The sequence below is a fragment of the Poecile atricapillus genome, chromosome 12 (genome assembly GCF_030490865.1).
Source record: "Poecile atricapillus isolate bPoeAtr1 chromosome 12, bPoeAtr1.hap1, whole genome shotgun sequence".
Taxonomy (NCBI): Eukaryota; Metazoa; Chordata; class Aves; order Passeriformes; family Paridae; genus Poecile; species Poecile atricapillus.
Genome location: NC_081260.1, coordinates 4,439,030 through 4,458,333, shown reverse-complemented (window position 1 = coordinate 4,458,333; position 19,304 = coordinate 4,439,030). Strand labels below are relative to the sequence as shown.

Genomic DNA, 19,304 nt, shown 5'->3' with positions numbered 1-19,304 from the left:
GATTTGATCAAAACTTGACTTTTGAACTTAGATTTGTTTCTCCTAACAGGCATTTGAAAACAATCTTTTCCGGGCCCCCATCTATTTACATAAGATGCCTGAGACAGATTTCCTGATCATCCGGACACGACAAGGCTACTACATTCGAGAATTAGTGGATATTTTTGTAGTTGGGCAGGAGTGCCCACTCTATGAAGTACCTGGTCCCAACTCCAAGCGAGCTAACACACATATCAGAGACTTCCTGCAGGTATGTGATAGGAGATTATTTGGGAATCTGGGGAGTCTTTGGAGCAAGCCCATGGCATAGGCTTGGGCCTTGGGTGGACTTGATTTGAGAATCTCATTGTCCTGCTGTGACTCCCTTTTTTTGTTTGTTTTTTTTTGTGAGGTGAGAGCTCTGCAAGAGTTGGATGTTAACCAGACAGGCCATTTTGGTTTGCATTTAACCAAAGACTTGTAAAATGTCTCGTCTGTTTTAATGGCATCCTATATGATAAGTAAATGATAAAGGCTTTTTATTACCAGAATAAAAGGTTACAAGATTATATATAAGTGTATGAAACTGAAGAAGTTAGAGTGAGTTTTGAAGTGGTTGTGCTGTGTAAAATGACACTTTGATGGGTTTTGCTAAGAGACAGTTAAGGAGTCTTACCACTGTGCTATCAAACAGCACAGAATTAGAGTTGCTCCATAGGTCTTTCTCAATTTTCTAGATGTTGTGGTGGGTACACACAACATCTAGAAATTAGGTTCTAATTTAGCTAATGGTTAGCTTTGGGACAGTCCATTCAGTAATTATCCTCAAGTTCAGATTGTGGAGAAAATTTCTAGTAATTTGCTGTCAATTTAATTCAAAATTATAACTCCAGGGGTGTTTGCAGAGCAGGAAAATCCCTGCTGTTCACAGAATTTCTTTGCCAACACATGAACATTTCTAATGTGATAAAATGAACTTCCAAGACAAATATTTCTTCCACGTCTCATTCTCAAAAAGAGCTGAACCCGAAGCAGACACTCAGCTTGGAAAACTTCACCGAGTAAATTTATGAGAAGCAAGTAGGAATTCTGAAGCAGTCACCAGGAACATCGTCTGTGCAAGTTGGTTTGTTATTTCTTTGGACAAATGGGTCTTGTTTTGTAGGTTTTTATCTATCGCCTCTTCTGGAAGAGCAGGGACCGTCCGCGGAGGATCCGCATGGAGGACATTAAAAAAGCCTTTCCCTCCCACTCCGAGAGCAGCATCCGCAAGCGGCTGAAGCTCTGTGCAGATTTCAAACGCACAGGTATCGAAGGGGGGTTTTGTTTGGTGGTCAGCCATCCTTTGCTGCTCTTGGAGCTCCAAAGAGAACAGGAGGGAACATCTGATAAACCATTCCTGAAAACTTGTAATGTTTTGTAATATTTTTGTGTCCAATTACTGAAATGTAATCTGACAGAGGTTTTTTTTGTTTAGATTTTTAAGAATGTGCACTTACTTTTGGCGTGAGTGTGCTTGATGATGAGAAGTGACTACAGTTCAGACATTTGTAATAACCCTTTGGGCAGTGATTTACTCATTAAAGACACCAGCACAAATGCATTCCCTTCCCTCTGTGTGTGGCTGAGCTGTGTTTTGCAAGCAAACACATGCAAATGAAAGCTGGGACTGTGGTGGCATCCAGCAGGTGTAGGAAACCACTCAGTGTTTGACCTGTGCATTTTTCAGGGATGGACTCAAACTGGTGGGTTTTAAAGCCGGATTTCAGGTTGCCAACAGAGGAGGAGATCAGAGCCATGGTGTCCCCAGAGCAGTGCTGTGCCTACTACAGCATGATTGCGGCCGAGCAGCGGCTCAAGGTAAATCCTGGTTGGCTCCAGGGTAAATTACTGACACCCTGTGAGGGGTGAGGCTAGGTAACACCTTCTGCCTACAGCTAATTCTGTTATAAAGGAGGCAAGTTAGGTCCCTAACTGTTGTGTCACTTGCTAAGTTTGCTGCTGCATAAAAGGCAGTTAAGTTTTAAAGAGAGAAACACCGTATTCTTACCACCTTTTATCTGAGTATTGAATTAGCTGTGCTCAAAATACCAAAGGGAAGGTACAAGAAAGGTCTTATGTTTATACCTGGAGCTCTACAGCAGAAAGTAACCAGCAGGTGGCTGTAAGAGACACTGATTATTTTTTTTTGAAGTTGAGTGCAGTGTTTAGTTATGGAGTTTTTCAAAATTACTGGGCAGTTTGACATCTGTGCTACTGTTGGTCACTGTGAATCTTGTAGACAACTGTCTGTGGAAGTTGGCTTGTTCAGCATGGCAAGTCTCCACAGGGACACTTCTAGTTCTGTCTCCAGTAACCTTTTCAAGACTTCAGCTTCTCATTTTTAACCTAATATTTCTCTGCAGGATGCAGGTTACGGGGAGAAATCCTTCTTTGCTCCAGAAGAGGAGAATGAAGAGGATTTCCAAATGAAGATTGATGATGAGGTATCATCAGAGTGATGCATGAGTGTGTACACCAGTATATAAATTTCAATGGCAGTAGAAAAATGAGGTCTTTATATTTAAAGGACATATTTAAAGTAGGATTCAATGGTTCAAATGTCCACACAACTTTCCTGGGAACTTCTGCTGGCAGGTCATACTTTGGGTGATTGTTCTTGCAGGTCCTTTCAGGACTAGGCTTTTTTTACCTTAAATGCCTTTTTGTGAGTTCCTTAGCACTTTGGTTATTCATTGAAGTGTCATCAGGGCAGCTGAAGGATCAAGAAGAGGCATTCACCCTCATTGTGTCAGTTGAAAAGTTCTCAGTATGACTGGAAGAATTCCAGAATAAAAGCTTGGACTGTGACAGGGTTATGATTGTTTATTTTCTCGCTGGCAGGTGCGCACGGCTCCCTGGAACACCACACGAGCCTTCATTGCGGCTATGAAGGGCAAGTGCCTCCTAGAAGTGACTGGGGTTGCAGATCCCACTGGTTGTGGGGAAGGATTTTCTTATGTCAAGATTCCAAACAAACCAACCCAGCAGAAGGTATAGTTCCCAAGGAGCAGTAGCTGGGAAGTTATGTGGGAGAAGTGGACTAAATAAGGAACATAAGGAAGAGAAAATATCAGATGAGCCTAGGAAAGACTCCTGTGACATTAATAGGCTGAATCTTCCTCTGAACAGGACGATAAAGAACCTCAGCCAGTGAAGAAGACAGTGACTGGCACAGACGCGGATCTGCGCCGACTTTCCCTCAAAAATGCCAAACAGCTTCTGCGGAAATTTGGAGTGCCTGAGGAGGAGGTGAGTGTGAGCCCAGAGAAGGCTGCACACTTCCCTAAGGCCTTTAGCAGCTGATGGTGGAAGGGATGTATAAATTTCTACTTTGACCTCACGTGGAGAGGAATTGAGATCCATAGCCAGGTACCTCAGCTGTGTCTCTAAAACCAGTCCTTGTCTTCCTTTTTCCAGATAAAGAAGCTGTCCCGGTGGGAGGTGATCGATGTGGTCCGTACAATGTCCACAGAGCAGGCACGCTCAGGGGAAGGGCCTATGAGCAAATTTGCCCGTGGCTCTCGGTTCTCTGTGGCAGAACATCAGGAGAGGTACAAAGAAGAGTGCCAGCGCATCTTCGACTTACAAAATAAGTACGTTCTTATCTGATACTCGCAGCCTTAAACCCCACCCTGTCCCCACCTCAAAAGTCCAGCACTGTGCATGCCTGGGGTTGCTGATATGTGGTGGTGTAGATGTTGATTCAACTTGTTGGGCCCATGAAATACAGCACTAGGAAAGAAGCCTTTGGCTGGTAATAGAAATCCTCAGGTTTAGTGTCTTGCTATCACAGACCTTGTGGAAAGGTAGAACGTGTTGCAGAGTCATGACATGAGATGTTCTGCAGTTCACACATCAGTAGTTCACCACCTGATTTCCTTTAATTTTTTTGTTTTGTTTTGTTCTGAGCAATTTGCCATCTCTCTCTTGGGTAGCAGGTACCAATTCTCTGTCTTATTCTTCAGAAATGCCAGAAGAATTCATGCATGATTCCTTTTCTGGCCTGAGACTTGAGGGTGGTGAGGAAATAAAGTATTGTTATGAGGTAGAGATCTATTGGAGAAGATAACTATTTGGCGAAGATTGCCTTGAAACAGTTATCTAAAAGATGTGGGGGTTAAAAGGATGAATGAGAAGGGAATATATTATGCCTGTTGTAGCAGTGATTTACATCATTAATTCTCAAACCTTTACACCATTTTTGCCTTTGTGTTTCTGGGAAGGTAACAGGCTGATTTTTTTTTTTTTTTTAATTTGGGAGGGCAACATTCACTGACTTTCAGGATGTTTCCTATTTCAGGGTTCTGGAATCCACTGAGATCCTGTCAACAGACACAGATAGCAGTTCAGCTGAAGACAGTGACTTTGAAGAGATGGGAAAGAATATTGAGAATATGTTACAGAACAAGAAAACTAGTTCTCAGCTCTCTCGGGAAAGAGAAGAGCAGGAGCGGAAGGAATTGCAAAGGATGCTCCTTGGAGAAGACAGTGGCAATGACAAAGACAGGGGCAAAAAGGACAGGAGAGACAAAAAGGGGATGTGTAAGTAACTGCAACCACCAGAATTATGCCTGGGAAGGGATGCAGGACTTTATGTCAGGCTGCAAAGTGTGCTGATCTGGCCTCTCGAGAGTGTGGATTCCTTACAGGAAGAATGTATAAACATGCTTATCTGGGGCTTTTCCCTCTCTTGGGGTTCTTCCTTCTCTTGAGCACTTAGTGGCTGAAAGTGCATGTGTAGTGTATTCTTTGCCTCATATCTTTTGTTTATTTTGATCTATAAACTTACTCTGGTATTTCTTTAGGTAGTTACTGCTGCTTCCTGCTTAAGTTTCCTTTTTTTTTTTTTATTATTTTGAGTGGGGCTGGGTCAGGGGGTGCTGTTTTTTCAGTATTTTTTCTCAAGATGTTTTCCCACATAGTTCCTGCAACCTTATTATGCTTGTGTAGTTGGATCTTCTGCGTACACACAGCTCTGTGTGTGAAGCAGGCACAGTCTGCAGGCTGACAGCAGTGTCTCACACTGTGTGCTGTGGCAGCGTGTTTGGAGGTAAATTGGGCAGGTGCCAGGTTTGGATCTCCTGGAAATGTGCTTGTTTTAAGTGCATTCCAACAGAGAACTTGACATGTCCCTGTCTGGCTGGAAAGATGTTTGACCTGTGAATGAACTTCGTGAGGGTGCCCATGACCACTTGTTGAATGTGTGTCAGCAAAGCTGAGCTCTGCATCTGAATCAATGTTATTGTTGCCATCTATTCTCAAATTGGGAATAAATCACTAAAAAATAGTTACTGGAATAATTTATAAGGGATATGTGGAAGATTTTGATGATTTTCATGAAAAGATATCCAGTGTTACTTTTACAAAATCTCTCAACCAGAATTGTAAATGATGCTGAGAAGATTCTGTGGTCACTTGACACACTGGTTGGAACGCTCCTTGGAAAACTGGATAATTCTTGACCCTCAGTTTCTGCCAGATAACCATACCTATAAAGCACTGTAACTAATCCATCTCCAGGGCCAGAATCCAATCGCATTGCAGGTTGCACCTATGGGTCCTTGTTGACTGTAGCTGTTCCTTCTGGCTTTATAATCTATGTGTATAATTATCTTTGCTTCAGCTCAATTTCATGTCATGATAAGAGAACATGAACAAGCAAGGGAAAGACTTCTATTAGGTTTTCCTGAATGTGTGTCCTTGAAATGTTTAAGCCAAAATTATCTGCTGTGTTTAAATGATGATATTTCTACAGTGTGGAAAAAAATTAGAAGCAAATAAAGCATTTTCTTGTGGCAACAGCTTCGGCAGCCTCAGCAAACTCTCACAAGGATGACGACACTGCCTCTGTGACCAGCCTGAATTCCTCTGCCACCGGCCGCCGCCTCAAGATCTATCGCACGTTCAGGGACGAGGATGGGAAGGAATACGTGAGGTGTGAGACGGTGCGGAAACCCGCAGTCATCGACGCCTACTGCCGCATACGCACCACCAAGGATGAGGAGTTCATGTAAGGCCTTTGTGATCTCCTTCTTCTCTCTTTTAACTTTGCCTGTGGGCTTATTTCATTCCACTGACAGCGTGAAGAAATGTAGAATTGAGTGTAGAAGCCCGGCACAGTAACTGTGGAGAGAAAGAGAGATTTAATGGCTGTCCCTTTGGAGGGTGTCACAAACTTCATGCAGTGATTGAGCTGCCAGAAAAGTACCTGGCAAATCATGAACTAGGCTGGAAAACTTCTGTATTTTTTCCTCCCCACCCAGACGAAAGTTTGCTCTATTTGATGAGCAGCACCGCGAGGAGATGCGAAAGGAGCGGCGCAGGATCCAGGAACAATTACGGCGGTTAAAGCGGAACCAAGAAAAAGAGAAACTCAAGGGTCCTCCAGAAAAGAAGCCCAAGAAAATGAAAGAGCGACCAGATTTGAAAGTAAGCATATCCATACAGGCTTTGGCTACTGGAGAAGTTTATTCTGTTCTAGTGATGTACTAAAGATCTCACTGGGGGATTTTAATGATGCTTTGCCTCAAAAGTAGGAGCCCATATATGAATTCTGATCTGTCACCTTCTATTTTTGCAGCTAAAATGTGGAGCATGTGGTGCAATCGGGCACATGAGGACTAATAAGTTCTGCCCTCTTTACTACCAAACAAATGCCCCCCCTTCTAATCCTGTTGCAATGACAGAAGAGCAGGAGGAAGAGCTGGAAAAAACAGTCATTCACAATGACAATGAAGAACTCATCAAAGTTGAAGGAACGAAAATTGTCCTGGGAAAACAATTGATTGAGAGGTACAGGAAAAAGCAGAGAAACAGCTGGGGATAAGAAGAAGAAACAACATTGAGCTAAATGCAGAATACTCATTCAAATATTAATTCCTATTAGTCACAGGGATGAAATGACAGGACTTTACTTAATATTATTACTGTATTTCGATTGAGAATTTGGTATTATGGCAGATGGAACCAAAGCCAGTACTGGGGGACAAATGGTCTTGATTCATGTGAGGGCTGGAGAAAGTATTGTGCTTTTCTGTTTGTACCTAGTGCTGATGAGGTTCGCAGGAAATCCCTGGTCCTGAAGTTTCCTAAGCAGCAGCTTCCGCCGAAGAAGAAGCGTCGCGTAGGGACAACGGTGCACTGTGATTATCTCAATGTGAGTGAAGCGTTACTGAGCTGATTGCAACACCTCCACTTCTGTTTGTACCAACTGGCCAGGCCCTTAGCTGCTCCTGTGCAACCTCCTCCTGCCTCCTCATGCCTGACCAGAAAATTAATAAGCTAAATTGTCTAGTATTGCTGTGAGCAAATGTTTTGCATTGTGGAGCTGCGTTCATTTTCTGCCTCTCATTTCTTCAGCGTCCCCATAAATCCATCCACCGGCGGAGAACAGATCCCATGGTGACGCTCTCATCCATCTTGGAGGGCATCATCAATGACATCAGGGATCTTCCCAATGTAAGTTTAAGCTATGACACCCAAATCCTGCATCTCAAGCAATATGGTTGAAGTAGGGTATGTGTTGTAGACATCAGAATTTGGCTAGTTTTTTATGGATACGTGTTCAAAGCTCATATGTGATTTTTTGTTTTTAACAATACCAACACAAGATGCATGAAATGTAGCAGTGTGTAATGCTTTTATATATATATGGCACTGGAGAAGATCTGTAGTTCACACTTTTCTGACCAGACTTTGCCAGAAACTTGTAAAATCAAAAAATTAAATGGAAGATTTGAGTTGAAATGGGAATTTTAAAGTTCAGTTTCTTGACTTTTTTGCTGCAATCAAAAATAAGCACCTGAAAATTCTCTGTGAGATTTTCCTTGTTACAATGGTATTAGAGAATATTGTGTAGAAGAAAGTGTTTGTATCATGGGGTTGAGTTTGCTCTGTTTTGCCTGGTGCAGCTTAGGAACTTCTTGTGTAAAGGTTATAACATTAGTGCCTATTTAATTATGGAGGTTAAACTGAGATTAGCTGTGCTAGTACTGTGCTAATAAGCACGTTTCTCTTTTCCTCCTCAGACATACCCCTTTCACACGCCTGTAAATCCAAAAGTTGTCAAAGATTATTACAAGATCATTACCCGGCCCATGGATTTACAGACCCTGCGTGAAAACGTCCGTAAGAGGCAGTACCCATCCCGGGAGGAGTTCAGGGAACACCTGGAGCTCATTGTGAAGAACAGTGCCACATACAATGGTAAAAACACAGGGAAATCCTGTTTCTGCTAATCCTTTGTGCATGGATGAGCTGTGGAACTTTTAGAGTCAACAAAAGCAGCATAAAAGCAGAACAAATTCACTGCCAGATGGCAATAGTGAATGCATATTTTTCTAGATATAACCAAAAGATTATACTAATGTTAATGAAGTAATTAATAAATAAGAAAGAAGTGAATTCCAGCATGTAGCAACAGCTAAATGATGACTGTGGTGTGGTAATTGAAGTTCAGTTATGGGTCTGTGTCTTGGGGTGACTCAATCTCTGCAGACTTCTGCATGTTTCAAGTCCTGCCTACCTCCTTCACAGCTAAGCAAAACACTGTTTTCAGTAGATTACATTATTGTGCTTTATTGAATGAATCTTTCAGTGCAAATAGGAATGGTTGACACCCATTGAAGCCAGTGCCTTGGATCATGCAGCTTTGAATGGAGTTAGCTGTCATGATTTTGCATATTTTGATTCTTAGTTGCAATGAACTTTTTTCCCATTTGGGAAGGTCAGGAAACTAGTTTAAAAAAAATTAAAGCTAGTTTAAAATAAAAACATAGATTCTGTGGTAGAGCATGTATCTGCTGGGGAAGAGTGCTGATTCATTGTTGGGTCAGCTTTATTCTGACTTCTGATAGAAAGGTCTTTGTCCAAAATATCCAAATTTGACAGAAAAACCTCCTAGCTGCACCGAGTCTGTCTAGGCTGTGCAGCAGTGAGGGTGACACTGAGAGCACTAGGTTTGTGTCTTTGCTGCTTCCTTTATTATTCTGACAGTTAAATCCCTGATTTATCCTAACAAATAATATCCTTTTTTTTCCATAGTTCTGTTGCAAATGCTTGTTTCCATGTCTGAGGAATCCTGAAATTATTTAAAGCTGTGGGTTTTTGAATATTCCTTAAATGTCCATCTTGCCTTCCTTAGCAGTTCTGCTTTGCTGACTGGACTTAGTGAAGGAAACAGAAATTTCATTACTTACACTGTGAATATTTGGCAAAAGTGGAGGGTTTGGAGGCCAGTCTGCCACAGGCACAGCTGCTTTCCAAAGGGTTTCCAAACTTCACCAGAATGTATGCCAGAAACGTTATCTGCTACAAATAACTTTTTCTCTTATAAAATGCATGCTGAACTTGAATAATTGTGTGTATTGAGAATATACTTGAGTATATACTCCTAACTGTGCCAGAAATATAATCAGTGATGCTTTAGGAGTAAAGATACATTATATTGTGACATGGGCCTTTTTAATCAAGCTGCACTTGCTGTGTGTGTTTGCAGGGCCAAAGCACTCACTGACTCAGATATCCCAGTCCATGCTTGACCTGTGTGATGAAAAGCTGAAAGAGGCAAGTCTTGTGAATGAGCTGTGGTCAGAATGGAGGGGGAGGGATGGTGAGGGGTGGTTGAAGACTTCAAGAATAGAGGACGAAATACCTGTTTTTATGGAGAGTAGTAGAAGATTAAGGGAGTTCTTCCTCCTGCCCCAGAAGGTATTTGAATTTTTACCATTTTAAACAGTTCCCAAGGGAGTATTTTTTAAAAACCCCATTGCTTATTTCTTACTCTAGTTACTTTTTCTTGTCTGTAGGTTTATAGCCTGACTGTTACCCCCTGTTATTTACAAGCGTTTTCATTAAAAGGTGCATGGGATTCTCTCTGGGACAGAGTATCGTGACAGTACAGTTATTAGTCTAGGGTCAGTCACTGATGTTCCCTACTTCTATTGCAGAAGGAAGATAAACTGGCTCGATTAGAAAAAGCAATTAATCCTCTCCTGGATGATGATGATCAAGTGGCCTTTTCCTTCATTTTGGATAACATTGTGACTCAAAAGATGATGGCAGTTCCAGATGTACGTAGCTTGAGTGACTGTGTGTGTGTGTGCAAAATGTGCTGATCTTCTTGTGGAGAAAAAATAGAAAAGTCTTCTGTAAAATTATTATTTTGTATTTTATGTTCCTACTGTCAGATAGATATCAACAGGCCTAGTTAAAAATCCAGCTGGTAGATCTTTTCTCTGTGTCACTCCTGAACCTAAATGATTGGATTCAAGAGGTCTTGTTATAAATACCTTAAATACATTTGGAGTGTTGATCAGTTCTGGAGATTTGTTTTTTGACATTTTTAGCACAGAAGCTATGTGACAAATAGCATTTAATAATAATATTAATAATTATAATATAATGACAAATTTTACACAGAAGCTTTCTAAACCTGTCTGTTTTATTTTTTTCCAGTCTTGGCCATTTCACCATCCAGTTAACAAGAAGTTTGTTCCTGATTATTACAAGGTGATTGCTAATCCAATGGATCTGGAGACCATCCGCAAGGTGTGTAGCTTGAACTGAGCAGTCTCTTGAGAGGTGTTTAGATTTGATCACTTACTTGGTGACAATTCTCTTCCAGAATATCTCCAAACACAAATACCAGAACAGGGAGACTTTCCTGGATGATGTTAACCTCATCCTTGCCAACAGCATTAAGTACAATGGTAGGTGGTGGAAATTAGGCTTCAGCTGCCTTTTGTATTTAAATTAATTTATCTGGGCACCTGTGCTGCCAAAGTGTGTTGAAGCCTGAGGCTATGAATCATGGACTTGATGATTGTTTTCCTTTCCTGAGGAAAGAAATGCTTAAGCAGTGCTGTTTTCACTGTCACATGAAGCTTTATTACCATCATGGGGCAGTTATATTTGGGGAGGATGTTCTCTTAGCTCAGTACACATCTCTGATCCAATGATTTGTTTCTGGGAATTTCCTTGAGACAGACAGGGTACAACTTGTGTTCCAAATCACAGTTAATGTGGAACAAACTGGTTGTGCTATTTTAGCCAAATGTGAGCCCTGCTTTGTATTTCTCCTTACATCAGAAGGTGTTGGGATTTAGGGGCCTGTGTAACCAAAATCTGTCTTGCTGTCTTGGCAGCTGGAATTGAAAAACCATCAGAATGTATAAAGAGCTTTGTTTCTTCTACAGGGTCAGACAGCCAGTACACAAAAACAGCCCAGGAGATTGTAAACATCTGTTACCAGACTTTAGCTGAGGTATGTGGGCAACTTTACTGGAATATTTACAGTTTGAATTTTCTGTTCTGCAACCTTAGCAAGCTTTTTTGCTCTTAGTATGATGAGCACCTGACTCAACTTGAGAGAGATATCTCTACTGCTAAGGAAGCAGCACTGGAGGAGGCAGATCTGGAAAGTCTTGATCCTATGACTCCTGGTCCCTACACTCCACAGGCAAGTGACCAAGCAAGGCTTTCACTTTATTTTAGTTTCAATCTCCTGAGTGTTTGATCCCAATTTTCCTCTTTTTTTTCGTGTTCTCCGTCTGTCTGCAGTTTGTCTTTTATTAGAGTATCTTGCTGGATGGTGTGCTAGCACTTTTTGAGAATAAGTATAAGAAGCAGTTCTGATGCTTCAGAGAGTGAGATACTAAAAGAGAGACATTTCCCAAGCAAGTTGTAAAACTGGTCTAAAGATGAGCTGTGTAGAGTCAGGTACAGCTGAGTGTTGGTTGGAAGGTTGAGGGCTGTGCAAGTGTGACATTTAGAAACTCTCAGAAGTCGAGCAGTGGACAGGTAAGGAGAACATGAAGACAAAACATTGATGTAGGGCTGAGAGGAATCCAGAGAGCTGTTTGGTGGTGGTATTGTTGGAAAGGCCCAGTACTGTGGGTAAAGAAACTGCCTAATATGGTCAGCAAAGTCCAACTGTGCCCTTACTTCTGGGATTCTTTGCATCTCTTTGTTCCAGTTCTAGTGGAAAATAATGGTTTTTAACCTTTATCATTATTTTATAGCAGAAAATTGTATTTGTCAAGTATTTTCTATGTGTTACAGAGCAGGTTCATGCCAGGCTTCTTTTCAGTGTTTACAGTTTGGCAAAGATTTATGAGCTACTTAGACTTTTTTTTAATAATTCTTCTTATTTTGGGTTGTTTGGTTGTTTTTGAAAACATCAGTTAATATCTTTCACCAGGAATGACAAGTTAATTCATGAAAACTAAAATTGTCTTTGGAATTTGCCTAGGAAAGCAGGGGATGTTATCCTAGTGTCTGAGATGTGCCTTTTGTTTATTTGGAAAAGTTCATAGGCCCTGGGAAAGATTTCTGTGTTGATAATTGAAGGATAAAATGCAAATTTTGTGGTATAGGAAGACAAACCTAAGCTTTCTTTGCAGTTGTTCATCCCAGCTGTAGACCAATAATTTTTCAATTCTGTGCAAGTCTGATGTAATTACATCTTGAAAGTTGCATTTAATTTTAGCAAAGTCAGAGCAGAAAAGAAGGGCTTGAAGTTCAGAAACAATCTAAGGTCTTATAAAGATTATTTTAAAGAAAAAATTTGTTTAAAATTTATTTAGGCAAGAAGTATACAAAGACTGTATGGCTGAGCCAGGATAACAGGACACAGATGTGTTTGGGGCAATATTTAACACATTCTCATCCATCTGTCCCCACAAAAGTACCCAAAATGCAGCATTTTAGGAAGGTAGAATGTGATTGCTAGAAATGATGATCAAATTAATACAGACTGGAAATACTGAAACTGAATATAATGGGAAAAGACCTTCCTGACAGTAGGAAGTATTGCGCTGCAAGAGAGTCTTTGAAGATGAGTTATTAGAAACTATTTGTTGACATATTTCAAGAATTAAATTGAATCAGTGGTGATCCAAATACACCAGAAAGTGAGGGACAAAAATGTAATTCTCTTATCTGATGGTTTCCTTCCCAAGAGCAGTATTACCTGATCTGATTTTATTCCAAGCTGGTGATCAGATCACCTGAAGGCCACCCTTTCCCTCTGCTTCTTGGCTGGAGGTACAGTCCCACTTCCCACACTCCCAGCCTTGCCACAGATGGCAGGTCTGCTGGAGATTGCTTGGCTTTAGTTCCCTTTATTTTAAATGCAGTTGTGACAGCCAACATTTATCTCCCCATATGGGTCTTCAGAGGTTGGCCTCCAGGATATAAAAAGCAAATACAGCTGAGAGCTGTGTTTTATACATCTGTTTAAATTCTTAGGAAGCCTGTTTTGCCTAATTTAAGAATTCTTGCTGTTGTCCTTAAGACTTTCAGTATTGTCATGATCTGTGAACTGTGTGTTATTAGGGAACTTTATCAAAATCCTAAAATGTAGTTCCTTATTAACTCTTCAGAGGTCAGTCTGCATGCAAACTGCAGGTTAGCTTTTGGAACACCTTATCCAAATCCCCTTTTTCTTCCTTGTGTCAGCTTTAGGAGTTGAGACAGTGATTTACATAGGATTGATTGGAAGCTGAAGCTTTGCTGTTTCATATGTGCTAGACTTTTCCCAGTTATGATTGGAGCATTTGGGGCTGCAACACCGTTCCCAATGTAGGAAGTAAATGAAAAGGGCCCCGCTGAGTCAGACCAAAGGTTGATGTGATCAAGTCTTCTGTCTCTGGCAGGGAACAGAAGTAGGTGGATGAAAACAAGAAGTGATCATTTTTACAGCAAATTCTCTCTGCTTCTGGGAATTGGTTGTTCAGGCACCTTAAACTTGTGTTGCACCTGGACCATTGTATTCATAAGCTGAAGAGAGGTCTATTCTCTATAAATTTATTGAATCCTTTTGGACCCCATTTGTGATTTTGACCTCTGTAGAATAGCACTGTATAGAAGTACTGACTTCTATTTTAAAATCTGCTATTTGGCAAACTTCAAAGCTGAGGTTTTGAGCCATTGCATTTACCTCATTTGTTCTTTAAGAATAATTAGCTGACTTTGATTAAACAGTGTGTAATAATATGAACACTGTTCCAAAAACATGCATTTGGTCCTGAAATCCCAGTCTTGCCTCTCAAGATACTGTTCCAGTCTCAGTTCAGTGCCTGAGAATGTTCTGTCTCCTGTTTCCACCTATACTTTAGCCACCAGATTTGTATGATTCCAGCACTTCCCTCAGTGTGTCCCATGGTGCTTCATTCTATCAAGATGAAAGCAATTTGTCTGCTATGGACACTCCCATCACTACCACAGGGAAGCGAGGAACTCAGGTCAGAAACCTCCATTTTCTCATCTGGTTGGGGAGTTGTCTTATATGAGCAAATTACTAAAAGGACGCAATGACTTCGTAGGAAACAGGTGACAAAGATCAGGTTTTCCAAGAAGAGAAGAGAACATCTTCCAAAAGTTTTGATATTTTCTTAATTTTGACTGCTCTGAGGCAAAAGTAAAAAAAAAAAAAAAAAGAGCACTGGGAATTGAGAGACTGCAAAACAAAGAACAGAGAATCAAAAGCTGCAAAAGAATTTGTCTAAGACTGGGTATTTGTTTGCTTCACTACTTCTGGAAGTAGAAACCTGGTGACTCATGCTAAAGAGGGTTAATGTGCAATCCCTTGCTAATTCTGAATAGGGAAATGGTGAAGGATATTCTGCAGATTCAGAAGATCATAATTAGGTTATTATGGTTGCATCCAGTGACAATTAAGAGCTTGGAAGCAATGGTTGTCACTGCAGATACCTTATAGTTGGAAAAGGAAAAGCAGACAGGTTAAAAGGATTAAATCATTATAAATTAACTTCTTACAGTAACCACAGAATATTTTTCCTTAGTCTTTATTATGTATTAAACAAACAGAAAAAATGTTGAAGGAGAGGGAATACCAGAAGGATATGCAGTAATAGGACCATGAAAATAAATTACCAGGAGAATGAAGAAGGTGAGGAGCCATGAGACTGAAGGTGGTACCAGAAAGGCTGGTGAGAGCTATTCTGAACAATGCAGGCAAACAGAGATTGGTTATGAATAGTTCTGTGTAGTGTTGTAGCCATCTGTAGCTTTGTAAATTCCTTCTAGATTTGGAAGTCTTCAAGCTTTCTGTAGAAATTTATAGTCTTTGGGACAGAATCTGCATGTCCTCTTTATGTTGGACTCATGGGGACTGTGGGAAGAGCAGGAAGAGAAGGACAGGAAAATATTTGGGGGAAATGCTGTATGCTTTTAAAATACATTATGAAAATAAGCACTTTTTCTTTTTTACAACCTAGTGCTATTTTCCAGAAATAAGTAGTTAAACAAGGAGCTCTGGTGCTGTAAGGCTGGAGTTTCCCAATTCAGGGATGAGCACATCAGGTAGAAGTGTGTGGAGACTGTGCTCTCTGATTTTGCAATAAAGAGAAAAAGGATCCTTGCTCTGAGAGTGATACACATATATTTTCCTTTCTGTCTTTCCCTTCCTGTATTCCCACACCCACCTCTGTGGCCCAGGTGTCCCTCACACCCCCTGGGTGATGTCCAGTAGTGCCTCCCCAGTGCCATTGCTGTTTGTGTTCCCGTCCAGATGCGCCAGGGGCGAGGTAGGCTGGGCGAGGAAGATTCTGATGTGGATATTGAAGGATTTGATGAGGATGATGATGGGAAGCCCAAGACTCCAGCCCCAGTGAGTGTGTTTACAGAAATCCTAGCCACAGTGTGCATGCTGACTTGCAGAGTTGTTTGTTGTGTCTGAAATGCAGGTTGGAAAAGCTTGCACTGTGAAATGAGGGAATGCTTCAGAGAGGGCAGAGTGGGAAATCTATGATAGAAATAGCAGCATGCTGCTGGATCTTCACCATTCCTGTTTGTGTGACCCAGGAAGTTGAAGATGCAGATGGTGACCTTGCAGATGAAGAGGAAGGATCAGCCCAGCAGCCCCAGGCCAGTGTCCTCTATGAAGACTTGCTTATGTCTGATGGAGAGGATGATGATGATGGGAGTGATGAAGAGGGAGATAATCCTTTCTCGTGTAAGTGTTCTTTTCTGATTGTTCATAAACCCAGCTGATCTGTTTCCATCACAAAAACATGCAGTAGAGAGCAGAGACCAAAGGGGCAAGATGAGGAAACTGGATGAACACAAATGGGACTGAAAACAAAAGTGGAATAGGAATGCTGTAAGTACAGACACACATGAAAGCAGGGTTAAGACAAGATCTTGTTGATTGTGTTTCATAAAGTAAAACTGCAGATGGTGCTGAAAACACTGTGAATATGATTTGGTATGCAGAGCCAGGAATGGGTAGTTTAGTAAAAGTACATTTATTTTGATATGAAATAGGGTTATCAGTGTAAAATGTTAATGTTAAAGCAATGTTATCATGAGCAGGAAGAGGTGTACAGAGGTTATTCAGACTGTTTCTGTTTTAATACAAACTTATGCAGAGAAGCATATAGTGGTATTTAGCAATGACTTCTGAAAATTATTAGAGGGGAAGAAGGGGGAATTTTTCAGAGTAGACAAGACATAAGGCCTTTTTGAGTAATGGTGGTAATGAGATTGCTTTGGAGTAACATCAGAATTGGGCCCTCAGTAGGTGGTGTCACCTCCCAGATACCTTTTCTGCTGCCTTGTGGAGACACGATTTTGTAAACATTCCTCACAGTCAATACTGCAGCCTTTAAACACAGACAGTGCGTATGTGACAGAACAAACCTGGCAATTCGTGACCAAACATTGGTTCATTACACAGCTATCCAGCTGAGCGAGAGTGGCAGTGACTCAGAAGTGGAGCCCAATGCAGTGAGACCCAAACAACCTCATGTTCTTCAAGAGAACACACGGATGGGCATGGACAATGAAGAAAGTATGATGTCCTATGAAGGAGACGGTGGGGAGACATCTCATGTTATGGAGGACAGCAATATCAGGTAATTAGAGCTGGTAATCCTGTTAGAAGTCCCTTCTCTTAAAGATTTTTGAAGTGTTCATGCTAAGAACCTGAATAATATCTCACATTTTTCTTAAAGTTGTCTTGTGACTGTTCTTACTGTTGCAACCATAATTACCATTTACTCTTACTGACAGAAATTTGGGGTTGCTGTTAGATTTTCACTAATAAAAATAGCAGTTAAATTAAAAAAGAAACCCACCCAGTTCTTTCTTTTAAGTTAGATGATTTCTTGTACATAGTGGTTTTTGATAGCAGGACAAATAAAGGTTTTTACAAGCTATCTCAAACTACAAGAAGCTTTTGAAGTTAAGAAGTGAGTCAGCAAATTAACTTTTTTTTTACCCCTCTAAGAAAGCATGTCCTGACTTGAAATCCAACTGCTTAGTTGAAGTCCAGAAGTATAGGAATATGGATATCCATATAGGAATATCCATATCCTATATACTGGGAGGCATTAGATTATTAGAAAATCAAAAGTATAACAATATAAGCTTTATTTTTTTGCATTTGAGAGAACAGCAACCTACTCTCCCTTCTCTGAGCGTTCTGTAGAGTATTAGATTCTTTGTTCTCCTTCTGCTTGTGGAATTCAGTTCCTTAGTGCCATTATCAATATTTGCCTAATAAATCACAGGCATCAGAGCTGATAGGTAGCTGGGCTGGCAGGCAATGGTCAGTCCAGCCCAGGACCTTGACAAGAGTCAGCAGGAAGTGCTAGAGAAGATGAAAATGGGCTGAAGACAGTACTGCACTTTCTGTCTGCAGTGAAGCTGACAGAAGCTGTTGGAGCTATCAATTTTTCCTGCCTGGAGTATACCAGAGTGAAGATACTGGAATTGTTTCACTGGAAAACTGTTTTTTCTTTAGGTTCTGTTTTAAACAGCTGGCCAGTGACAGTTGAAATGCACAGTGGTTCCCAGTGTTCACAGGACTTCAAGCCAACTCTTACAGCAGTTAAATACAGAATTGCTGGTATCAGCAGCTCATTTGAAATTATTTTCTTCTTTCTTCTAGTTATGGCAGCTACGAAGAACCAGATCCAAAGTCCAACACAAGAGACACGAGTTTCAGCAGCATTGGAGGCTATGAGATCTCAGAAGAAGAGGAAGAGGAAGAACAGCAGCGCTCTGGGCCAAGTGTGTTAAGTCAGGTCCATCTATCTGAGGATGAGGAGGACAGCGAGGACTTTCACTCCATCGCAGGAGACAGTGACCTGGACTCAGATGAATAAACTCCCTTCCCTGAGCTGATGGTCATCCTGGGCCACTCTTGGCTCCTAAATTTCACTTGTTCTCTTATCCAGTTTGGTGTAAGGAACAGTATAGTGTGGGCTGTGTTAACAAGATTTTTTTTTTTTATTTTAGATATAATATTTTAACTGATTATAAAACATGTTATATGAATGAGTAAATGGTGAAAAATAAGCTTTTGGACAAGTGTGTCCTGCTGAACCCTACTGGCTCCAGAATCCACATACAGATTTGTATGGTTTGTTCTTCATTCTTCAGAGATGTAAAGTAATTCCTCAGCAATACTGTCCTGTTGGATATGTGCATGTCTGTCAGGAAAATGTTTGCTCAGAATGAAATACTTGCTGTTGATGAACAATTGTAAGGCAATTTCCATTTCATAAAGGGGAGTATTTTCTCTGGATCCACAAATACAGTGTCAGACATCTGACCCCAGTGGTTTTGGGAACTGCCTAATTATTACCAATACTTCAGAATCAGCTGCCCTACTTTTTCTCTAAGTTGCAATTACTTCCAGAAACCAGACTTTGGTAATTTGAGCCTTTAGGAAGGCTCAGGATTCACCGGAGACTGATACTTTTCAGTGTCCCGGGGAAGCCCGTGCAGACCCCAGGGTTCCGTATGGAGCCCCGGCGTGTGGCTGACGGAGCTCATGGAAACACAGGGGGAATGGGGATACGGACGCCTTTGCTGCTGTTTCTCTGTGCACCGGTGTGGCCGGAGCCCGGTGAATCAGTGCAGGTACACGGTGAGCTCCGCTGCCTCGCTTTTTGAGCTCTGCTTTCCCGGTGAGCTCCGTTGTTTGAGCTCCGCTGTCCCGCTGTTTGAGCTCCGTTGTCCCTGTGAGCTCTGATGTCCCGGTGAGCCCCGCTGTTTGAGCCCCGCTGTTTGAGCTCCGCTGTTTGAGCCCCGCTGTTTGAGCCCCGCTGTTTGAGCCCCGCTGTTTGAGCCCCGCTGTTTGAGCTCCGCTGTTTGAGCTCCGCTGTCCCGGTGAGCGCCGGTTCCGCGGGGCCACGTGCGGGGGTACGGGGAAGCGGCGGCGCATGCGCAGTTCCGGCGCCTTTGGCGCAGCGCTGTGCGGAAGGATAACCTTTGGAGAGTAGCGCGCCGCTTCCAGCAGGTCCCTCCGCCCT

General features: G+C 41.6%; 1 protein-coding gene across 5 annotated transcripts in view; it reads left to right on the top strand.

The window, feature by feature from the left end:
* Positions 1 to 18,601, top strand: part of TAF1 (TATA-box binding protein associated factor 1) — a 29,345-nt gene extending 10,744 nt beyond the window's left edge. For 3 of the 5 annotated variants that reach the window (XM_058847390.1, XM_058847388.1, XM_058847392.1), the window contains 25 exons: positions 50 to 250; positions 1,145 to 1,286; positions 1,709 to 1,839; positions 2,385 to 2,465; positions 2,863 to 3,012; positions 3,151 to 3,270; positions 3,439 to 3,614; positions 4,322 to 4,563; positions 5,824 to 6,031; positions 6,285 to 6,450; positions 6,602 to 6,813; positions 7,069 to 7,177; positions 7,381 to 7,479; positions 8,049 to 8,226; positions 9,518 to 9,585; positions 9,969 to 10,091; positions 10,477 to 10,569; positions 10,646 to 10,730; positions 11,217 to 11,284; positions 11,363 to 11,479; positions 14,139 to 14,264; positions 15,554 to 15,652; positions 15,847 to 15,997; positions 16,721 to 16,898; positions 17,936 to 18,601. In XM_058847390.1, the coding sequence (XP_058703373.1) occupies positions 50 to 250; positions 1,145 to 1,286; positions 1,709 to 1,839; positions 2,385 to 2,465; positions 2,863 to 3,012; positions 3,151 to 3,270; positions 3,439 to 3,614; positions 4,322 to 4,563; positions 5,824 to 6,031; positions 6,285 to 6,450; positions 6,602 to 6,813; positions 7,069 to 7,177; positions 7,381 to 7,479; positions 8,049 to 8,226; positions 9,518 to 9,585; positions 9,969 to 10,091; positions 10,477 to 10,569; positions 10,646 to 10,730; positions 11,217 to 11,284; positions 11,363 to 11,479; positions 14,139 to 14,264; positions 15,554 to 15,652; positions 15,847 to 15,997; positions 16,721 to 16,898; positions 17,936 to 18,152 (3,540 nt within the window). In that variant the 3' untranslated portion in view covers positions 18,153 to 18,601. The remainder of the gene's footprint in view (positions 1 to 49; positions 251 to 1,144; positions 1,287 to 1,708; positions 1,840 to 2,384; positions 2,466 to 2,862; positions 3,013 to 3,150; positions 3,271 to 3,438; positions 3,615 to 4,321; positions 4,564 to 5,823; positions 6,032 to 6,284; positions 6,451 to 6,601; positions 6,814 to 7,068; positions 7,178 to 7,380; positions 7,480 to 8,048; positions 8,227 to 9,517; positions 9,586 to 9,968; positions 10,092 to 10,476; positions 10,570 to 10,645; positions 10,731 to 11,216; positions 11,285 to 11,362; positions 11,480 to 14,138; positions 14,265 to 15,553; positions 15,653 to 15,846; positions 15,998 to 16,720; positions 16,899 to 17,935) is intronic. The other 2 variants (XM_058847391.1, XM_058847389.1) reach the window with 1 other exon arrangement.
* The last annotated feature ends 703 nt before the right edge of the window (positions 18,602 to 19,304 follow it).